Below are 21185 nucleotides of genomic sequence, written 5' to 3'. Positions count from 1 at the left end.
CGCCATACCTCCATTAAAATCAGAGTAATACAAGTTGGTGTATAGACTGGGCCTTCAAATAATACTAATGTTATTTTAGTAGCATATCAGACTATGCAAACGCAGAACAAAAGACAGTGCCTCCTCTGGAGAGCCTGCTCCAAGCAAAAAGACAAAAGGAGTATTGTACAGATGAGAAGACGAAACACAAAACGAGTTAGTGATCTACCTGAGGCCACATGAGAGCACACCACAACTGAAACCTGAACACTGATCTCCAAGACACTGTTTTTAAGACTGTTTTTAAGACTGTTCTAATTCATGACATTCCCATTTCTGCACTGTTGCTCACTGTTCGTAGTTTTTGAGTCCATCCTCCCACACCCTCCCTTCTTCCATAAATGTCTCAGTGATCTAAGACAGGGAAAGAGCAATTCTGGATAGCTCTGAAGATAATCTGTGTTGAAAAGGGTTATTGAAGTCGGTGCCAAAAGATGGAAAACCACCCAGTGCTGCTATCTGGGAACCCAGCAGCAGTGACAGATCTAAGTGGGTTCGTTAATAAGAGGGCCTGCTGCTTCAGTAGCTACCTGGTATCTGCAGAGTAGGCTTTGTCATCTTGGGCCATCTGCTTGCAGAAGTAGAGCAGTGTTTTCGGCTGAAGAAAACTCACCTCAGAAGGTGTTGTGTAGGTAGGAGTCCCACCACCACCTCACTCTACCCTTCCAGTCCATGCTGCTTGACCGTGGCCTAGAATTCTCCTAGTGTGCTATTGATTAAAAAAAACCACCTTCATTTTCCTTTTTGGGCTAAAATTGATGGCAGTTACACAGATGCTGTCAGGTCAGATACGAGAGCTTCTGTTGCACTCTGCAAGCAAGTCTGCCAAATTTAAAAAGGCTTTCTTATCAGCTGTAATCTTTCAACATATGAATGATCACTTTCTCTAAAATGATGCCGTAGGAGCTAATTTACTCAGTGTAAATGCACATGATCCATGAAAATGCATAAACCAAATATGGTTTTAGTCTGATCGTACAATTACTTTCTGTGAAGCAGAACGCTTATTTCTCAAGTGTTCCCAAGGAGTCTGATGGTAGTGTTTGAGAAATGGAGTGCTACTGAACGCAGCTAAGGTGGTGTTTCAGTATAAAGCCAGAAGAAGCTTCAGTAACTAGAAATGAAATGAAGAAATGCCCGGTTCCTGTGCCAGTGGACAATGTGTCCAGTCACCTACAACATGTCCACGTCCAGAATTATCCCTGTATTGACACAAGTAAGAAAACACTGCTATGATGCTTACCATTTTTCTTTTAGATGGTGGCCTTCGGCTTTTTGCCTAAAGATATACTGTGTTAATAGGAAGGTTTCCTTCAACAGTCACTGTTTAAAGTAGTGACTATTGTAGTCTTATTTAAAGTTTATGTATATTTTATATAATTTATTCTGCCACCCTCCTGTCAAATCCCTAACTTGCTACCAAGTTCAGAAGGGCTAGCTGGATGTGCTTACATTTACCCACTGAGTTTCTGAAAGGAACAATCCCAATGTACATATAAACGTAGAGTTGTCTTAGTGAAAATGAAGCCTGACCTTTTGTTTCATTATTAATGAACACAACAAAACACATGTATTAAATCTGCACTTTTTCATTACTCCATATGTTTCCTTTTTCCCTGCCCATGTCTGACATGTGACAGTGAAGCGCAGAGTGATTGTCCCTAGTGCCTTCTCCCTTGTGACTTCTTGCCACCTGCTTCATAGCATTAAACAGATGTATAAGTGTAAAGCATTACAAAACTCATCTTTTCAATCATTTATCACTTAAAAAAAATTCCAAATAAATCTCTGCTATGGTTAAGCACTTTATCTGCTCAATGTAAAGATGAAAGGCACTGTAGATTTTAGGAAGATTATGAAGCAGTAAGATATTTCACGTGCACAGTAGGTCAAATTATCCATTTATATCACAGGTGACCATTAGGCATTTTGTTTATTTCATATCACATCTCGTTTAGGTTCCTTTAAGGACCAAAATATTCCTCTAAAATGCAATAAAGAGTATCTTCCAGAGAAATTCTAATAGAGGGCATTGCATTATTCATTGTCAAGTGAAGAGGAAAATTTCAATTGCCAGTTTCTGGTAAATGTCTAATTAAGAAAGGGGACTTCTGAGCCACAGACAGGCGCCACAATCATTAAAGGGCAGTTTTCTGAAGATTATGAGTCTCCAGTCTGTCAAGCAGAGTTTTTCTACAGCTGAACTAATTCAGCAGTAGAAAACCCTGTCTAGAACAAAGCCCTTGGAATTAACATCTTGTTTAAGCAAACACATGCCTACTTTGAAGTAAGTGTGATAGGTACACAACTGTTACTGAGGTCAAGTTTAATGGTAGTGAAGTGACAGAATATAACTTCAATGCTATTCTTAATTTCAGCTGCAGCACAGACCATACATACGGAGTATCTGAAGCCATACAGTGTATTTCAAGTAGACCAGTTAACTATAATTGGCACAACCAGTTTGGTCTTAACATGGAAAACTACTGAAATGTAGCCCAACTAATTCTCTGGCTGCCCAATTAAATTTGAGGGTGTGAAAAGCATATGCATAGAGGCAATTATTTTTGTTTCCCAAATCTTAGAAATTTTTTTTGAGCTGAATGTTTATTTTGGCAAGCTTCATTTTGGCCCTGATTTAGGATAACATCATTGCTCAGTAGGTTTAAGTCTAGTTAGACTGTTTCCTTGAATCAGGCCTTCTTACTGACTGATTACTTTAGTCTAATTTTTGCAAGTCTAAACATGTGAATGGAATTCTAATGGCAAAGGGAACTGTATCGCTGATCAGCTCAGTGCAACTGGTTTGTGCGTGAGTTCTGCTGAAGGCATAGTCTCCTCGCAAGTGATGCTGCTGGAAGTTGCCAATGAAATACAATGTCGGTTAGTTCCTCATCGCTACTGTCTTCTCATTAGCACAGCAATTTGTATGGTGACCTTGCTGCTTATATAACCTTGGCTGCATCGTATCTTAGTCTAGTTTAAAAGACAAATTCAGCTTGCCCGCTATTGTTTTCACCAACACTGTCGTTTTCACTTGTCTCGGAGACGTGCCAGGCCGAGAGCACGTGAATGGGGCTTTCAAGTTACTAAAACACTAAAAGGTCATTACATCAACTGTTTATTTATATATGAACTTTAGTATTTGTGAAAGGTGCCAGCTCAACAATCATGGAGGCAGAAATCTTCTGACCTCGGATCATCTGAAGCAAGGGCAGTGGCAATGTGAGCTTGTTTCCTGCCAGCGTTTCTATCCTTATTCTGGAGGGACAGCCTGGAGGAAGGGGTTAGTCTCCGTACTCACTTATCGCATGATTTCTCAGCTGGAAGTGCCAGTTTTGATGGGTTGTTTTTATGATATCTTCCCACCATGAGAACTGGATGAACTCCATCATCTTGAATCCCAGGGAACAGCTCTGAGCATTGCTCATGCAGTTTAGAGTCATCTGTGATTTAAAATTCTATGTTCTTATCCTTGGAAATATTAAGTGTCCATTTAGGAAATTATTTCACTGTGTGTGCTTACCTCCCAAACTGTGTGTAAACATGTGCTTAGTATGAAATAGGTACTGAGAAAGTTTCTTAAATTGAGGTCTTAATCTTTTTTAAATTTTATTTTACAAACTCAAAAGCTCTATCTCAGATGACTCGTTCTTCTTTAAGTTTCCTTCAATGGAGATTACGTTTTGGTCCTCCAGGAATTTTCCTACAAAGGGAAAAGCCCTTATTTCTGTTATTGCTTGTATAGGAGCTGATGACATTGAGAAAGGCAAACTGGAAAACAGGTCTAAAACACCCTCCCAATTTTCTGGTTTTCTTTCTTCCCCCTTCTCCTTCCATTTTCACAACCTTTAAAAATCTTCTGAAGAAAATTTCCATTTAACTAAAAACCCAAAATCTAATAGCATATAATTACTGCATTTCTTATGCTGCATGCAACTGAGAAGTAAACCTCAGGATACATCTAAGATATTATATGCATCACATTGCTGCCACAAGCACGCTTATCGTCGGTGACACTGTTCTGCATCGAGATTTCAAGCTGCCACAGTCCCCTTTGTATTTGTAATACAAAGCATTGATATGCACAGCTACAATAGACTTTAATGACGAGGTGCCTTAATTTGGTTTTTATTATGTGATTAAAGGTACAATAAGGTATGTGTTCAACAAGAGGGAAGACCATTGTTCTGCATCATTAAGCTCACAGCAGCCCAAGAAGAAATTGTAGGCAATGTGCCAAAGCCCTTAATGAAGAGGATCTCTTTGAATTATCTATGGATGAGGAAGGGATAAAGCCTGAGCCCTGGTATATTTGATCCTCTTTGTGCTCTCTGTTATAAGGACTTACAGAGCCAGACGTACCGGACCTTCTGGAATTGTAATTTATTGAAGCATTAATTTCCCAGCCACGCTAAAGCTCTTGGCCTAATAGAGAAAGTGCAGTTATGTACTATTATTAATTCCTGCAAGTGTTTTCTGAATTCCTACATCTCAGAGTCATGAACTTTTTTAAAAAAAAAAGGCTAAGGGGATTTATTTGTAACAATGCTCAATATTTCCTAAAACCAAGTTATGCAAATTTTGTCTAACTCAGACTTTAAAAAAAGCTTCTTTTAGTTTTCTCAGAAATGGCAATGTCATCTTATCACGTGATACTAAGGTTACATAGATGATACAAAATAAAACCAGTGTAAGAGGTATTTGTTCCCGCTAGCACATTTTGGAACTTTTGTCTTTTATATCCTGTTATTTTAAATGACAATGATTCTTCATCTCCCTCACCGTTAAATTTTAAGTGATTGCTCTTATGTGTAGGTTACATGAGGATGTATTTTTATAGTTATAGTGACATTTAATTATCTGGACGTACTCCATAAGCCATAGAATTCCCTCCCTCCTATCTCGTGAAACAGAGAAATCAAAGTAGTACCCTGTTAGAATAATTTTGCACAGTAATTTATGTTCTGGAATAATCAGGGATTATAGTCTTAAAAAATTCAGGTTTTACTATGTTAGAAATCCCAGTTTTATAGGATTACATGCACCTCTCACTTCTGTGGAAGCTGAGGGCATTCCAACCATGTTTCCCAAAGGACTTCCATGCTTAAAGTTAATCAGGAGTGCTGTGCACTGTGCTCCACACATTGCTGTGAAACAAGACTGGAGCACTTTGCAGGTTGATTTCTAAATCCAGACTACTGCCAGGGATTTGCACCTGCAGCCAGCACCGGATAGTTCAGTCATCTCAGGTGTCAGTGGGACTGTTCCTGTGACGGATTTTAAGGACATGTGTTTAAAAAATGTTGTCCTGCATCTGTTAGGAGATGTTAGTAACTTGCAAAGGTTCTCTGCCACCTTCATTTCACAACAAAAATTGTGCAAGTTTCCTAAACAATCAAAACATTCATAACTTCTTGCTGTTTCAGTTTGTTCTGGTTGTTGCACTTCTGAATGGGATTCACTGATAGTCCTCAAACCCAGACTGCAGGAAAACTTGGCGACCTTGCGAGATAAGCAACTATTACCACAGCCACTGCTTCATCCGAACAGAGGAGTCGCAAACAATACCTGGCACCAGGTCTGCTGTTGCAGGCAGCATCTGAAACTAGTTCTCAGTATAGAATAATGTCCGAGAAACCTGATTACCTTTCTCTAGAATTCTTCCCCTTATCACATGCATAGCAGCTTAGCAAGTGGAAGTGAGTTAGTATAAATAGAAACGACAGTAAACATGCCTTCCTATTTGCTCTCACAAGTTTTTTTTTCTCTTTCACAAAGCATCAGTGTCCTTTGGGTGAGTGAGCAAGAATTAGATCAAAACTATGTGTTTAAAATTTAATTGCTTCCCTACTAGCATAACATACAAACCACATATTTTATTCACTTTGTCATCAGTGCCATCAGTATCTGGGATCAGATGCAGGTGGTAACGCAGCGAGGACCGCAGGATTTCTTTCACTGGTGTGCACCGCTGAGCAATTCCCTCTGCCGGCGAGCGCGGAACACGACAGCACTGGGAAATGTCAACCGGCCCGACACTCCTGTGACTGGGGGTAATTGTCACTTATTCTAAACCGCCTTAGGAATGGCAAGGTGGTAAAGTACAGCTTGAAGGATCTGGGTAATTTCTGTTTATCCGGAGTGTTTGTACGGACAACCCGCTTCATGTTTTCGGAGGGTAACTATAAGCTGTCTGCCTATGATTATTTCAAAAGAGATCTGTAGGAGTTACATCCCTAAACCCCAGCCATTGCTTTGCATGGTTCCATCACACTGTTTCAGTCCAAATCGTACTTCAGATGTGACAGTAAGACACTTCAGAGACAGGCAGAAGGAAAAGCAGAAACAGGAAGTCACATTTTTGTAATAGAGGTTAATGTGTTATCACGTTTTTAGAAAACTTCTCAGATGCTTCATATGAGTAATTTGATGTATAAAGATCTGTAGAGCAGTAGTTTTAATCTGCTGTCAAACCTAACTATTTGTTAGCTGGTATTTCTACATGCAGAGGTGCAAAAACTACAACAACCAGATATAAACTTACATTGACAGGAACAGGCACTTAAAGAGCGGCCTGAGCACTGAACAAATGCATTGCACAGAAAGAAGTGTCTGTACGTACTCTTAAACAGATACAAAACCTTCCTTGCACGTCTTTCCTAACTTGTTCAAAGAGTGTGTGACCAAGCCATGACCCTTGTCAAGAAATTTTACCTAATACATGCTGGAGAAATTAACAACAGAGTCGTATTTTGTGATGTAAAGTTTTGTAGAAAGTTTGATGTATAATAGCATACGTTTAAATATTTGATGTTGTGCAAGTGTGAATGGGAAGGTACATTGTAAAAACATAATCATTATCATACACGTATCAAATAAGGCAAACCCCGTTTCATTTCCACTTGTATAAGCAGTTTTTGGTATTCCATTTTCCCTGTCATTAACAGTGGTCACAAGCCTAAAAGAGAACATTTGCTTTTAGAAATGAAATCTAATTCTTTACCTGACAAACTTCATACAGTAACTTGTACTGTTCTTCTTGCTTCTGTAGAGTGCACAAACTGCATCCCATGTTTAAATAAGTGGCAGAAATAACCTTCCTTATTCACCAGAGCAGCCACAGAAATCTCTGTTAGCAAGCATGCATGCAGATATCCTTGAAACCCCTAGGCGGGTCGGCTGGACCCAAACAGGTCACAGTGGTATCGCGGAGGGTGCTGCAGAGGACCGGTGCTCTTTTCTTTTCGTGCTCTCCCTCCTTCCCTGGCAGCGCACAGCACTCCCTCTGCCGCTCCGCTCCGGCTGCGGCACTGTGCGCCAATGCACACACTATATACTGCTACTCATGCATATTAATCAGCTCTCATTGACTATTCATAACAGACAGTGATACAGAAGCGATAATTGCCAGCTATGACGGCTGAAATTTCTCTAATTAACAGGCAAGTGCTTCAGTAGCAGGCATAATAAAAGACACTAACAATTTTGTAAACCATTTTGTAGCAATTACAAATAAACATGACTACATTTTACTATGGTCCCTCAGGATAATTCTTAACATATTTAAGCAGGCTAGAAGTACAGTTTAAACGTAAGTCACAATGAAATGAATGTAATGGTACAAAACTCAGCGGTGGCTGTGGCAAAGTTGAATATGCTTAGCAGCATTTATTTTCCTCTCATATTGTGGTGGCATCTGAGAGCCTCAGTTTTATAGCAGGAGATGACTGAACAACACAACAGAGAAAGGCCATCTCTGTCCCTGAAAGCCTACATGCAGCCTTAGGACCTGGCTACAAAGCAAAAGAAATATATGTGAATGTATGTGGATTTAGGAAAAAAAAAAAAAAAAAAAAGAGTGCCTTGGATTAATATTTATAGATTAGCTTTAGATTAATATTTATACCAAGTGAAAAATGGCCATCTATGCTACAGACTCTCATTGTATTTGAAGAGTGTAAATGACAGGTTCACGTATTATTTGTTATATTAAAAATATAAACTTTACCAGATTATAAAAAAAACCAAAACAATAAAATAAGTATGGCATTTATGACTGTCCAGTATCTGAGTGCCTAGATCCACACTGAACCTGTGCCACAGATGTAAAGGATAAAACATCAGTGAACTGCCCAATGAACTAGAAAAGTACTCATAAGTCATAAGCTTTATGGATATTTTCCAGTCTGTAAGAAACACTACCTTCTGTTACGAGTTTGGATTGACCATACTTTTTCCAGTTGTTTAAGCATTCAGAAGGTGTGCATTTTTATAATCCTTATTTCAATTCATTCTGCTATAAAGAAGAGGACAGAACAGCTAGGAATGAGACCAAGGGTGTAATTCCGATACAGGTGTTGCATGGCAGAGGGCCTGGATCTCATCCTGTGGTTATCTAACTGGTTTCTGACTATTTGCTTAGCGAGTTTCTGTGGATGACAATGGAAATGTTGTGCAAGGATCATCTGCAGCTTTTATGTCCAAACGCTGTACGTAGGTATCTTGCTATAGGTATCTTGGAGGATACCCAGCTATTGCTACAATTGTACTGACTCACAATTTGCATTAAAATGATCAGCTACTGAAACGTAGTCCATGTTTTAGTACTAAACTTTACTAAGTAGAGACTGGGACAAGAAGGGGACCCTTAACTCTGAGACTGTGTTTTGGTAGCAAAGTCTGCCTACCTACAGGAAAAGAAAGAAAGGAGATCTTTTCAAATCCCTGCCAAACATCTGAAAGCAGGGAGGGACTCCATCCCTGTGCTGTGACTGTGATGTTTCTCTGACGAGATTACTGCTGCGATGGTGGTACAACTTGCGAGGTTAGAGCAAGACAGAGGTAGCCTGGATCTTACTGCTGGCCCCCTAAGCTGAAGAATGATTCAGGCTATCCCTGGTTAGACATGCCAACCACATACTACAGGCTTTTCCAAAGTTGGTTGACAGCCAGCGGCTGTGGATCTTGAACAACTGGAAAGTTCTTGCATGAGGGAACTAGTGTTCCCCTAAAAGCAGAAAAGATGATGATGATAACTGAATTAAGTAAAAAAAAAAAAAAAAAAAAAAAAAAAAAAAAAAGACCCTAGTGACATTGTAAAAAAAATTTATGGCTTTGATTAGATAATTTTTGTTATGTAATTTGATTAAGCAACTTAAGGTAAAATTTTCAAAAATGTTGCCTATGATTTTTGTTTTTTTCATGCAATTAAGTTTCTTCTTAAATAACTAGTTGCTGCTTAAATGCTATTGTTCAGTTCAGGTGGCTGAGTTCAGTTAGGAACTTTTTTAGATATAGCACGCAGCTGGATCTCATTAGAAATAAAACAGAAACATGCAGGGTATTTCATTTCCCGTTTCAACAGAAATGCATCTATTTGTTATTTTCCTATAGTAACATGATAGACTACATGAGATAATCTGATTCAAAAAGATATCCGTAAATCAGGCCAGGTGAGTAAGTCTAGCAGAAGACTGTTGTTTTGATGTAAAAGTGGAGGGATCCCATAAATGTGATGTTTCCGATTCTCCAGCTAACAAAGCCTAAGCACGTTGCTCAGCACCAAACAGTGTGGCTTAATGGTGCAGTTGGCTTTGTTGCACTGTTGCTCTGGTAAATAAGCTAGCCTGACAGGCCAGCGCTTATCTCAACGATGTTTTCCATTATTGAAATCTAATTCGTATTTCTCTCTTCATCTCGTAGGCAGAAATGGTAGCACTGCCTCAGGTTAATACAGACTAGTTTTTACGGTACTTTGCCAAACTTTAAACATTTGGGCTGTAAACTTGTGTTCTGAGCATTGTCCAATGCTGATTTTTGCTTTTAATGATACACTTGAGGCGAAGCGTTTCAGTCATTTCCAAGAGTAAGATTACAGAAAAAAATACATTGTTTGCCCATGTTAAGAAATTCTGGATATGTTTTCTTTGAGAAGGTTTTAGTATCAACATAACTTGAAACAAGAATTTGAAGTTTGGCACAGGGACGGTTTGTGTTGTCCCTGTGAAATCTGCTAGATTTGGTCAGCTTTTAAGCTGTTGCAGTTTGCATGTTCTCAGTACAAAGTTGCTACAAGTTTTCAGTTTAATTCTTATGAGACTTCTTCCACAATAAATGAGTTTGGTGGGTGATGCCAGAAGGTCTGACGAGGCCAGTTCTACTTCCTAATTGCTCTTTGTGAGGTTCCAGGACTGATACCAAGAACAAAGAGATCTTCTCAGTGCTCCTCACTGCTGAACCCAGGCAGCCAGAAAGAGCCACCTGAGCTGTGTGGGATGGGGTGGATGTTAATTGTATCATTACACTCGCTTTATAACATACGTACACATGTAAGCCTAGTGTGTTACAGGAACCCTTGTCAATACGTGCCGTACGTTGTGGAGGTAAACTGGCTTCCTTTGGTTTGTCCAGATAAGGCAGCTCGTTACGGGATCTGTCATCTGCGTTAACAATGTGTCATGTGTGGTCTCGCCAGTGTGCCACAGATAATGAGCTTAACAAAATGTACGCGTAGTGGATGGCTTCTATCACGTGTAATGTGAATATTATAGTGGTCCCAGCTGAATCTGAGCAATCCAGACTGAATGGGAAGTTAGCGAGCCAGCTGAACAGGAACAATAGTAAATAGCCTTTGAATACACAAGGTGCCAGCAAGAGCTTTCATTAGCATTTATCTAGATTACTTGCTCCCTGACTGATTACATGGGACCAAGTCTGCAAAATCCCTTTTACCAAGATACCTGGCTCTGACTATCAGACATTTGCTTTTGTGTCCATAAAGCTAATTCCCAAGGAACAGAAGGTGGAAAGCAGCCAGACTGCATGGGCCACCACGAAGGGCAGGGTGCTGCTCTCGTCTCCGGGAAGCTGGATGTCCTGGACAGGCGGTGGGTGACAGTGAGGAGGGAATCCTGCCACAGGCTGGTTTTGCTTTTTGTATTTGTCTTAGTTGCAACCTACAATCTCTCAGCTTGTAACTACAAACCTAGTATAAATTTCGCTATTTAAATGTTTGATTTATTTTACAATTAAGCCTGTTAGGTGTTGGCAGGTAAGGGGAATCCACAGGAGACCAATGCACTTGAGGTGTCCTGCCTGTCTGCACGGGATGGTGAATCAGAATAAAGAGGGAAATAAAGCACTCACGAGGGACCTGCACCCTGGAGGGGAACATTATTAGGGAACTCAAAGGCTAAAAAGCGCTCTCTGCCAGCTTTTCAAGGGTAAGGACTTACGCTGCCAAGTGTTGGCTCTTAGACAGCAGTTCCCACCAGCAAGAATAAACTCATGTCCTTTGTGCGAGGAGCAGATGGCACATAGCTACTTCACAGATCTGGGCAAACACCAAACCGTTGCACTCGGTTCTGGGAGTTCCTAATGTTTGAGTGGCTGACTGCAATATTAGTAATGGTTTGGCATTTTTTATTTTGTTTCTTTAAATGCAAGTTGGCTTTCCTAGTATGTAGTAACTATTTAACACTATATTTTAGTACATATACTTAGCAAGTTCTGTTTAAACAAATGATTCCTATTTAAGCAGCGTGATTAGGGAAATGTTTGCTTAACGTATCAATACTTTAATTACTTTTCTTGTTTTTACAAATATTTAAGACTTGTGAGAAACAAAGGCTAGGAAAGAGAACAGCTGTGACTTTATAAATAATTCTTACATTCATGTGTTACATAAACAGAAGTCAGGAAACTGTACAGATTATGATTACATAGAGTGGTGAGAAAGAAAACTGTGCTACACAACTGTACTTTAAAGTAAGTATCTGGAATTTTTCAAACTGTTAGGGTGCTTTTTAATTATAGCCATTGGGTTACCTCTGTTAAAGCTTGAGTGCCTTGTTGTTGAGAATGTGTTCAGATTGAGTTGTTTCCCCGTGTTTATTTGCAAATTTTCAATACTACAATCCACTGATAGCTGTGAAGTGTTGGATTCTTAATAATACATTTAATTAGTGTGGATCTACTTTAAAAATACCCTTCTAAAAAGTCCTTTGTTGAATACGTGAAAGCAAACCAGGATTTTCTATGGTATTGTGCAGGCACCACAATTAAATACATACTCTATATATAACAGCAAAAAGATCTCAATTCTGGTTTTTTTTTTTTTTTTGCATGTGGGCATAGCAATCTGCCTATGCATTGGAAGCTTCAAGACTGGAGCCAAAATATTTAAACTAAAACACACCACAAGAGAGGATGTGAAAGCAAATGTAAAACTTTGGCTTTATTCCCATCAGTTAATGTTGAAGTCTTGAGATCCTTATTTGCTCCACTTAGCATCTCTGAAAGAGTTCCAGTTCTCAGAAGTAACTTAAATGAAACGATACTTATTGTTAAACCACTGAAGGAACTGTTCTATCCGCTAAGCTCTTTAAGGAGTCCAATATCTCTTTAATTTATGCCACTTGAGAAGACAGTAATATTATAGGAACATTAGAGCAACATCACTGTAAGCACTGCAAGGCCAATAGATATGAGAATGCTATTGTGTTAATTCAGTCTTTCATGAAGCAGAAATGATGGGGTCAGAATAGGGTAAATAACTGTTTAATATGCCACTGAGACCTTCTGATGGGGAGAATGAGGATGCTAAGAGCTGACCTACGGACTATGAAACTCCTCCTACTGTGGGCTGCCTCTTTGGGTGTCTATTACAGCAGTGCCAAGAGGTCTTGGTCAAAGATTAAGACAAAAGGTGATCTCTGAACCAGAGGATGTACATGCTGGATTTACAGTGATGACACCGTGATGGAAACGGGTGAAAAAGGTTTTTTTGCTACTGAGGACAGAGAATGAACTAATCAAAAAGGGAGTGCTCTTTCACCTAATCACAAACCGGCTCCGAAATCACCGTGTGCCAGCTGCGATACTTCAAGCCTAGCAATGCCCAAGTGAGGGACCTGGAGGCAGAGCACGCTTTAAATAGTTGTTCTTTAGCTCAAATCCCCGACATGCTATCCTCGCCCATTTTCCCATTCGTGACACAATGTAGTCAGCCACTACAAACCACAAAACCAAAAGTACAGAAGACTGGCAAGGAAATGAGAAAATCTGATTATAGGCTGGATTTGTGCTCTAAAAGCTTCCTCTGTGTTAGCTTGAAACCTCAGCTTCCTCACAAAAAAGCATCTTTGATTTCCTGGTTTTGATACTGGAACAGCCAAGCTCATCTCTGTAATTTTTTACGGGTTATTTAACTAGATGGTTTCTATTTAAGAAGAATGACAAATTTAAGCTTGCACAAATTGTAATTTTTTACATGGTAAAAGCGCTGTGGTTATCGTTAGCAGTTACAAGAATGTAAAATGGAAAATTAAGAATATTTAAAGGAAGAAAGTGGATAATGAAAGCATAGGAGTGTGGAGTCAAATGTTAGTTATACACTTGTGTTTATAAGGTTCACGTGCTCTCCAATCTAAAATTACTTACAGAGCACCTATCTCCATTTTGATTTTGCTGTGAAATATCACTTTAGAGAGGGATAGCACTGGTAAGCACAGACTGCTATGAGTGATAGTTCATTTTAAAAAAAAAATGTTTTCTGTAAAAGTGATAATACACTTTTAATAATCTCGGAGCAAGCAAAATGATTCAGTGTACTTGAATGCTGCATAAAAACTATTGACATAATACTTAATCTTTAAAACTGATAGACACGTGCCCAAAAGCTAATAAAGTTCATTCTAATACAAACGAGCAAGTAAAATAGTATATCATAGTCTGTGATAGCTTTGGATCCTGATCATATAACTGTAGCCCAGGGACAAAGAAAATTGAAGTGATTTAGAAAGGTACCCAGTAGGATATATCTGATATTAGGCAGTTTGCTGAAGCAAAACAGTAATGTCAGAAAGATACAAAGGTGTAAAATCCATTTGACTGTGTCCAAATGCTTCTACTCTTTGACCTTAATGTCTCCAGATGAACTCCCCTTAGGGTCAGCTGAATAATGCTTAATAATATATGGCCAGAAACCGCCAAGACCTGCTAAGGATCACAGTCTTCACTTACTTTTGTATTTTAGCTACTGTATTCCTATTATGAATTTTAAGCCATTTCTATTTGAAAAGATATTAACTTTCATTTCTCAGTTTTTACTGCTCCACACTTAATTTGAAACAGAGCAAAACAGGAATGCTATCTATGGTTCATTAGGTTTTATATTAACCATCTGATGAAAAGGATATGTGGGAATATTAAGTATTAATGGTAACTGGCAGTCAAAATGAAAAAAGTTGCTTATATGTTTGCCTTTGTGTTCCTTTCTAGGTTCAGGTGGACAATGAGGAATCTGATTCCTAATTCTCAGCTACAGCTCCTATGCAGAAAAGACCCAGAAGATGAGCAGACCTTGAATGAAATGGGATTTAAGTCTTTTAGGAACAAAGGAAACGTAAGTCTTCATTTCTGTCTTTGAAGTTGGGAAAGATGCATTTCCACTGAAGGAGATTGGCATTAGCTCGAGAACGGGTCTGTGTGATTAATTCCCCTGTGGGCACGCAGTGGCTGCAGGACTCTGCTGGGTATGTGACGCAGCGGTTGTCTCTGCTTCAGCAAAAGTACAGTCAAAATAGATTAGATGTGTGGGGTAAGAGAAAAGAGTAACAGAGGCAAATAGGGACTCCAGCTGGTTTGCAATCCCAGAGACAGGCTGTGCCTGTGCTGCGAACTTCACCCGTGCTTTCCCAGTGCCAACCAAGACATAATCTTGAAACTACGGAAGAATACAGAAGATGGCTAAGGTCCTACTGAGTGCTCTAGTGCACGGTTTTCTCTTGTTTAGTGTATGAAATACACAAACAATATAGTGTCGTATTTGGTTTCCATTTATCCTCTTTGCAATATAATCTCACCAGCCTATGAAATTGCAGCAATGCTGGTTCATTTCATGTTTCATTATGAATCAGTACTTTTGCAATAACTTTGATTTGAGAAAAGACACTCTAAGGCGTTAATCCTTTCTCTGATACAAGAAGGACACTTTTCATGCCTAACTTGGTTCATCTTCAACAAGGAATTCTAGTTCAATGAGTGAAGTCCACTGTTGGAGGGCACACAACTCCCAACTTTGTTCCTTCTACAGGTAACATTACCTAGCTTTATCTTCAATGGCAGGGGAAGCGATTTCCACCTGTTATTAGCACTGTATTTCTGTGAAGCCCTGTGAATCAATGGGAGGTTACATGTTTACCTTAATGAAAAAAATAAATTACCTACATAGGTTATTGTATTGGCTAACTGCATAGAGTTATTACGTAGTTATACTTGCTCTGCAATTTCTTCTGTCAAAAAACATATGCTGATAAACCAGTATTGATTAAGTAGTATTGAAATGAATACACAAATATAAACATTTGATAAAAGAAATGTGACAGTACACAGGCAATCAGACACAGTGATGAATACCAATAATAACCCCGAAATGATCGTTCCTATTGGAAGACACATGTGCCCACTAATCTTGTCATTTCCAATGAAGCCCCAGAGCTGCAGGCTTTCCACAATGCATAAACTGCATTCTGATTTTCCTGCAGCCTCTTCTGTTTGCAGACTGGCAAGCCTACTGAGGAAGTAAGACGCATATGTGTTTCTCTGCATTTCTCTGCAGAAACAGACCAATGTCCTTGATAAGAATTTCACAGACAGAATGTAAGTTAGAAGACAAATATTAATTAATGAGATTATCTAGTACTACACAAAAGAAGTGGTTGTGGTTCTTCCAAAGTCTTATGACATGTCCAGAACTTTTGTACTGATGGCTAACTGCAGTATGACACTGGGGTGCAAAACTTGAAAGTTCTTAGGATTTATGTATGACTGTAGCTTTGCAGGTTACTCTTTTTAAGTTTCAAGTTGTGGCTTGTCTACTTTGGGGTATCAGGTGTAGTTGAGAAATAAGTTAATATTTCAATGAAATTTATTATCCGCTGTCCACCTTTGTTGTTCCCCCTAATGAGAGGGCTGCTGCATAGTATCGGGCTTTCTGTTTACATTATTTTTGTCTGTTCTGACTATGATGACGATAGAAAACTCATATTTTGTTTAGGATAGTACCACACAATGAATGTACCGGATTGCATGTATGTGTCTAGAGGCACAATCAGTTCATGGCTGGGGGGAAGAGACTCTAGATTTGTGAGTAATGGAGGTGAGAAATGCACCTATGAAAGCATTAAATAACTCAGAAATAAAGCATGATGGGGGCACCTACTTAAAATACTAGACTGGTTGCCAGTATGATGATCAACACAATTTTCTGTGCTACTTAAAATCTTTTTCTGTTTATTGGCTGTAGTTAGAAGCTTATAAACTATCACGCATGTATTCCTAAGTCTTTGAAATTCAAGTTTCTGTAGGCTTTCTTTGAGTTTCATGTTCTTAGTAGAGGAGAGAAATCACAATAATTACAGCTTAAAATATTCTCATTTCATGGTGTGGCTAACAAGTGAAACGACAAGTAATGATGTAATCTAACATGTCAAAAAAGAAAATGAAAAGAGGAGACAGAAGGCAGGATGGAGCCAAGGGATGCGATGTGCCATGTCATCTTCTAATTAACTAACTGATCCTTTAAACTGTCAAAATCAGCAAGGAACTCCATGGCCCGGTGTCTTATTAATATTCATATTAGGCCAGTAGAAGCTATGATTCCAGTCCCAGTGGTTATAGTTAAACATTAAAAAAGAAAAGCCAGGCTAGCCAGGGCTGCAACAGCTTCACATTCATAAGGAAATGAAGGCAGGCCACCCTGCTTCCTACAAACCTCTGCTGAGGGAAATTCTCTGAGGGTGCATATTGATTTCTGAATTATTATGGGGCTGTATATTGAAAAAACAATTATTTTTCTTCTTGCTATGAGCTGCCACATTGTTAATCACATTGAGCTCCATGTTGTCAAATGAAAGAAAGATGCACGTAACTTTTTGTAATATGAGCCCATTTTTAATTTTGCGCACAGCAAATGTATACGCAGTTAATAAAACCCTGTCGTTTAGAGGAATGGGTGAATTAATTTTGCCTTGTAGGATGCAATTCAGGATTGTTTTTGCAGAAATCTGGGGCCCGCAAGAAAAATAATCTTCCATAATCTTCTTATAATACAATTATTATCTTACATTTCAGCCTGCCAGTCTTTTCCTACTCCCACTAAGCAGAGTTTCCTGAACCTTGAAGTCTAAGGGAGCAGCTGACATTTGGTTTCTCCATTCATTTTCTGTTTAATTCTTCATGGCAGGACAACACTTTAAAAAAAAAAAAAAAAAAATCCTCTCTCCTCTGTATTACACATACTATTTTGGGGCCCAGTACAGGTCTGCCACGGATAGGGATGTGCCTGTGTGCAGTAGAAGATGGGGATGAGGAGGTAATTCAGCACCCTCTGAAGTCAGAGGGAGTTTGACATTGGCCTTGTATAAGTAATTTCAAGCCCAGACTATTTTGAGGGCAGTTAATCCCATTTTACACTTGCCATTTCTATCTGTGCATGACATAGTAGAAAGCAATATATTATGCAGCACTTTATAGCAGTATGATCAGTAAAGGAGTAGCTGAGCCATAAATCATGTGCTATACCTCTCAATGAAAAAATAATTAAATAGTTTGACTCTCATTAATTGATATCCTTTATTTAATTGATATACTAAAGGAAAAATATCTCGGGTTACCACCCTACTCCTTCTGTTCTTTACCCTGCCCTTTACCAGTTCCCTTTGATCTAACTTTTTAACAATTTCACACAGCACCTAGAGGAAATAAAACTTTGTGTCAGCCACCCGCTTTCACAGCCCCGTGTAGGTCCTCGTCCCCTGGGAACAGGCAGGGCGAGGAGCGGGTGCTCGCTGGGAAGATCGCTGCAGGAAGGAGCCCAGCTCCTCCTGATGCTGTTGGGCTACCAGAGCTCTCCTGCATCCCCCACCAGTCGCCAGGACCATCCCAGCAGACTGACTTTGGGTTCTCACCACAAAGTCCTCCCGAGCCTAAGTCACAGCAGGCCAGTTTTTGATAATTTAACTAACTGCCCCTGGGGCTTTTCCATCGGCTGTAGTGCCCGGCCATGCCCCTGGAGCAACGTCAGCGTAGCAAGGTCCTGGACAGGCCCCCGGGACCTCAGAAGTGGTGGTGTGGAGCTCATGTCCTCTTTCGTGAGGACAGGCTTCCCTGACCATGAATACACAAACGCTGTGCCTAAGATGTGCATAAAAATGTACACGCTGTGCCTATGGAGATCGGATATTTGTCTGGGCAGCCTCTCAGTGCTTTCTCACCCAGAAAAAAAATTAATCTCCAAGCAAAGATATCAACCCAAATACTTAACATCACATATTTTATTCCCTTGTTCAAGCTCTATTATGTATGAAAGACCGGCTCAAATAAAAAAAAAAATAAAATTAAATACTTTAAACTGTCTATCAGCTAGGTTAACATCAGGCACCGAACTGCCAGACCACAAATCTTGAATACGTTGACGCTAAATGTCTACTAGGAGCATATGTTATGGATCAAGGAACACACTGATTAATCCAGCAGAGACAAAAGTCTGTCACTTTGGTCATGGTGGCATGATACCACAGAAGACAGTACTAAGGAAGCAAATGAATAGAAAACAAATGCCAATGAAAAAAAATTGCTATAAAAGAAGGTTACAATCTAAAATACAGTTTTATTAGCTCAAATACTTCCACCCATGGGTGCAGATTTTTAATGCGTTTCCCATTTTTTTTAAAAATCATAAAATTCTTGAGATTTTTTGGGTATATTAATGTGTATCTGTTTCCCTGCTATCATTTATATTAAATCTATTCAAGCAGTTTATAATTTTTGTTGTGAAAGCTGTCTTTTGTTGTGAAGCTATCTAGGTACACTGGTATATCATTAGGAAACAAGAACCTGGAATCACAGCAATGCTGTATTCTGAGCTAGATTGTTTTTCTCCAGTAGTTCGTTGGCTTATTTTTGCATCTCTGTCAAGCATTTTAGTAGAGTAGTATCTTGTTCACGTGCAGTTTTACAGCGATTCTTCATCTGGGAGTGTTAAAGTAGAACACCCTCTACTTTGAAATCTACTTTAAAAGAGAGGAAGACAACATTACCTTTTTTAGTATTTTCCAGTATTTTTCCAGACAGTATCACAGGTATAGTCATGAACGCTTCCCTGTATCTCGTATGTCTTCCTTAATTAATGCATGCTTCAGAAAACCTTTCCCATAACTTACAGAGGAACATTTATGTTTCAAACATTTTCCATTTAGTTTCAGTGTTTACTTGAAAGCATTTCAGACATTTTCTATCTCTGCACTTGTATTTTCTTCCTTACTGCAACATTAATTTAATTTTGTTTTGAATTAGAAAGGGGAAAAAAACCCAACTTGGGATAATAAGACTTTCCTAAATTCAAGCTTTAATACTGAAAATATTTCTTGTGCAGGAGGTAGCAGGGCCAATAGTCTGTGGGGATCCTCTGCTTGTAAACTAGGGGATTTGTACACAGATTACATTCAGAGGCATCTGAATCTTTGGAGAGAATAGGATTCCCAGCACTCCTCTTTTTAGCTTCCAGAAGAGTCTCTGATTAAGCTCTGCTGAAAGGCTCCCAATTCTGCTTGTCATTCAATAATGTTTTAATGTGTCCCCTACATTTTGAAAAGATAGCTGCCTTCGTCATAATAATATCCTGTCGATGCATGCATGTATAGTTGCTAACTTAATGTATAATTTATGAATTAGATTTTTCAAAAGTAGTCCATGAGTGGGTATATTAACTATACATGTTTTGTAAATTTTCCGTCTCATTTTGGCAAAGTTATCAGTAATCTCAGAAGAGAGATATATGTTTGTGAGTGTGTGTGCATATTTTACGTTGGTAATATGTAGTTATATCATGATATCTAGAAAGCATGTCAGAAAATACATGCATCTACAATTTTACTGCAAAATGATACTATGGGTTTTCTGACGGAATAAACGTTGCTGTATTCGGTAGATTCCTTTAACAAGCCACTGCTCGGTTGTATTTGTCCTCGGCTTGTTCTTCTGCATAATTTAAAAGACAGCTGTCATAGCTACATGCTATCCTGTCTAAAATCTGACATTTGTACAGTGTTAAATAAACCCCATACTGTGCTCAGAACTCTAAACGTGAGCCTTCCCATTCCCCTTACCAGCAGCTGTGGCTGGGGATACCCGTGCAGGGCGGTGGGGCGCAGAACCGTGCAGGCTGGGCTTAAACCAAACACGATCGTATTTTGGGAAAGGGTTAGAAATGAAAGGCGAGACAAGACAAGACTGTACAGTGTTGTTCGCTGTGCTGGCTGAGACGGTGGTGTTCTGTCTGCCAGGGAACACCGCGTGGGAGGTCTGGGTGGCGAATGGCCGTGCCATCGCTGGGCTGCTCAGGTAGCACCCCATTACCTGAAGCTCACCCCGGGATGGGATATGTGGCTAATCCACAGCCTGAAAATGGTTTAGAGGAACAGCATTTGAGGCAAGAGCTTGAATGGAACAAAATGATGGAAAGCCAACAGCGACAACTCATCAAATCACGTTACACTACCAGAATGACCGGGAGTTTCTTCAGAAAAAGTGTTAAAGTTAATTGCATGGTAAAGACCATGAGATCAGGATCCTGGGACTCAGGACCTGATTTATGCACTGCAAATGTGTATATCCTTTGGAGAAAAGGCCATTTCCTGTTTAAAAATTTAAAAATACTTGATTAAACTCTGTGGTTACCAAACCAAACACATTACACCATTTAGTCCATTAAAACTCTGAAAGCCCGTTACTTATCGTACAGTGATGGATTGATTGTATTTAATCTTTCCTCCTGAAGTTGTTTTCATTTCCTGCAGCAGTGTGCACTCCCAGCAACAACACACCAGCAGAGAGTGTTCGCTGGCCACCGCTGGAGCTGATTATAAAAATCTATTGTCGCTTGGACAATATTTATATGAAAACAGCTACGTTTTATGAATCCTCATTATTGTAACAAACCCATATGAAAGCTGGAGCTGGATGGTAATAAGGATACCTGAGCAAGCGCCACTGAAAAATTCTTATCTTTTACCGTTAAATTAAGTCAGTGTTATAAGCTCTGATATGTTCAAATGTTTGCTGCACTACATTACTTTATGAAA

The 21185-nt window shown here is 39.3% G+C and overlaps 1 protein-coding gene and 1 long non-coding RNA gene across 8 annotated transcripts in view; one reads left to right on the top strand and one right to left on the bottom strand.

Annotated features, from left to right (window-relative positions):
* PDZRN3 (PDZ domain containing ring finger 3) overlaps positions 1–21185 on the bottom strand; it is a 149487-nt gene that overhangs the window by 26427 nt on the left and 101875 nt on the right. The window contains exon 1 of one of the 4 annotated variants that reach the window (XM_050904564.1): positions 7046–7114. The exons of the other annotated variants lie outside the window; for them this stretch is intronic. Within the exon in view, the coding sequence (XP_050760521.1) occupies positions 7046–7114 (69 nt within the window). Of the gene's footprint in view, positions 1–7045; positions 7115–21185 lie in introns of those variants that run through there. 4 annotated transcript variants of the gene reach the window in all.
* LOC127021483 (uncharacterized) overlaps positions 1–21185 on the top strand; it is a 119828-nt gene that overhangs the window by 76667 nt on the left and 21976 nt on the right. For 3 of the 4 annotated variants that reach the window (XR_007767224.1, XR_007767223.1, XR_007767225.1), the window contains exon 2: positions 14323–14446. This is a non-coding gene — a long non-coding RNA (uncharacterized LOC127021483). Of the gene's footprint in view, positions 1–14322; positions 14447–15587; positions 17029–21185 lie in introns of those variants that run through there. The other variant, XR_007767222.1, reaches the window with a different exon arrangement.

The sequence above is a fragment of the Gymnogyps californianus genome, chromosome 13 (genome assembly GCF_018139145.2).
Source record: "Gymnogyps californianus isolate 813 chromosome 13, ASM1813914v2, whole genome shotgun sequence".
Taxonomy (NCBI): domain Eukaryota; kingdom Metazoa; phylum Chordata; class Aves; order Accipitriformes; family Cathartidae; genus Gymnogyps; species Gymnogyps californianus.
This window is presented reverse-complemented; position numbering and strand designations above follow the sequence as displayed.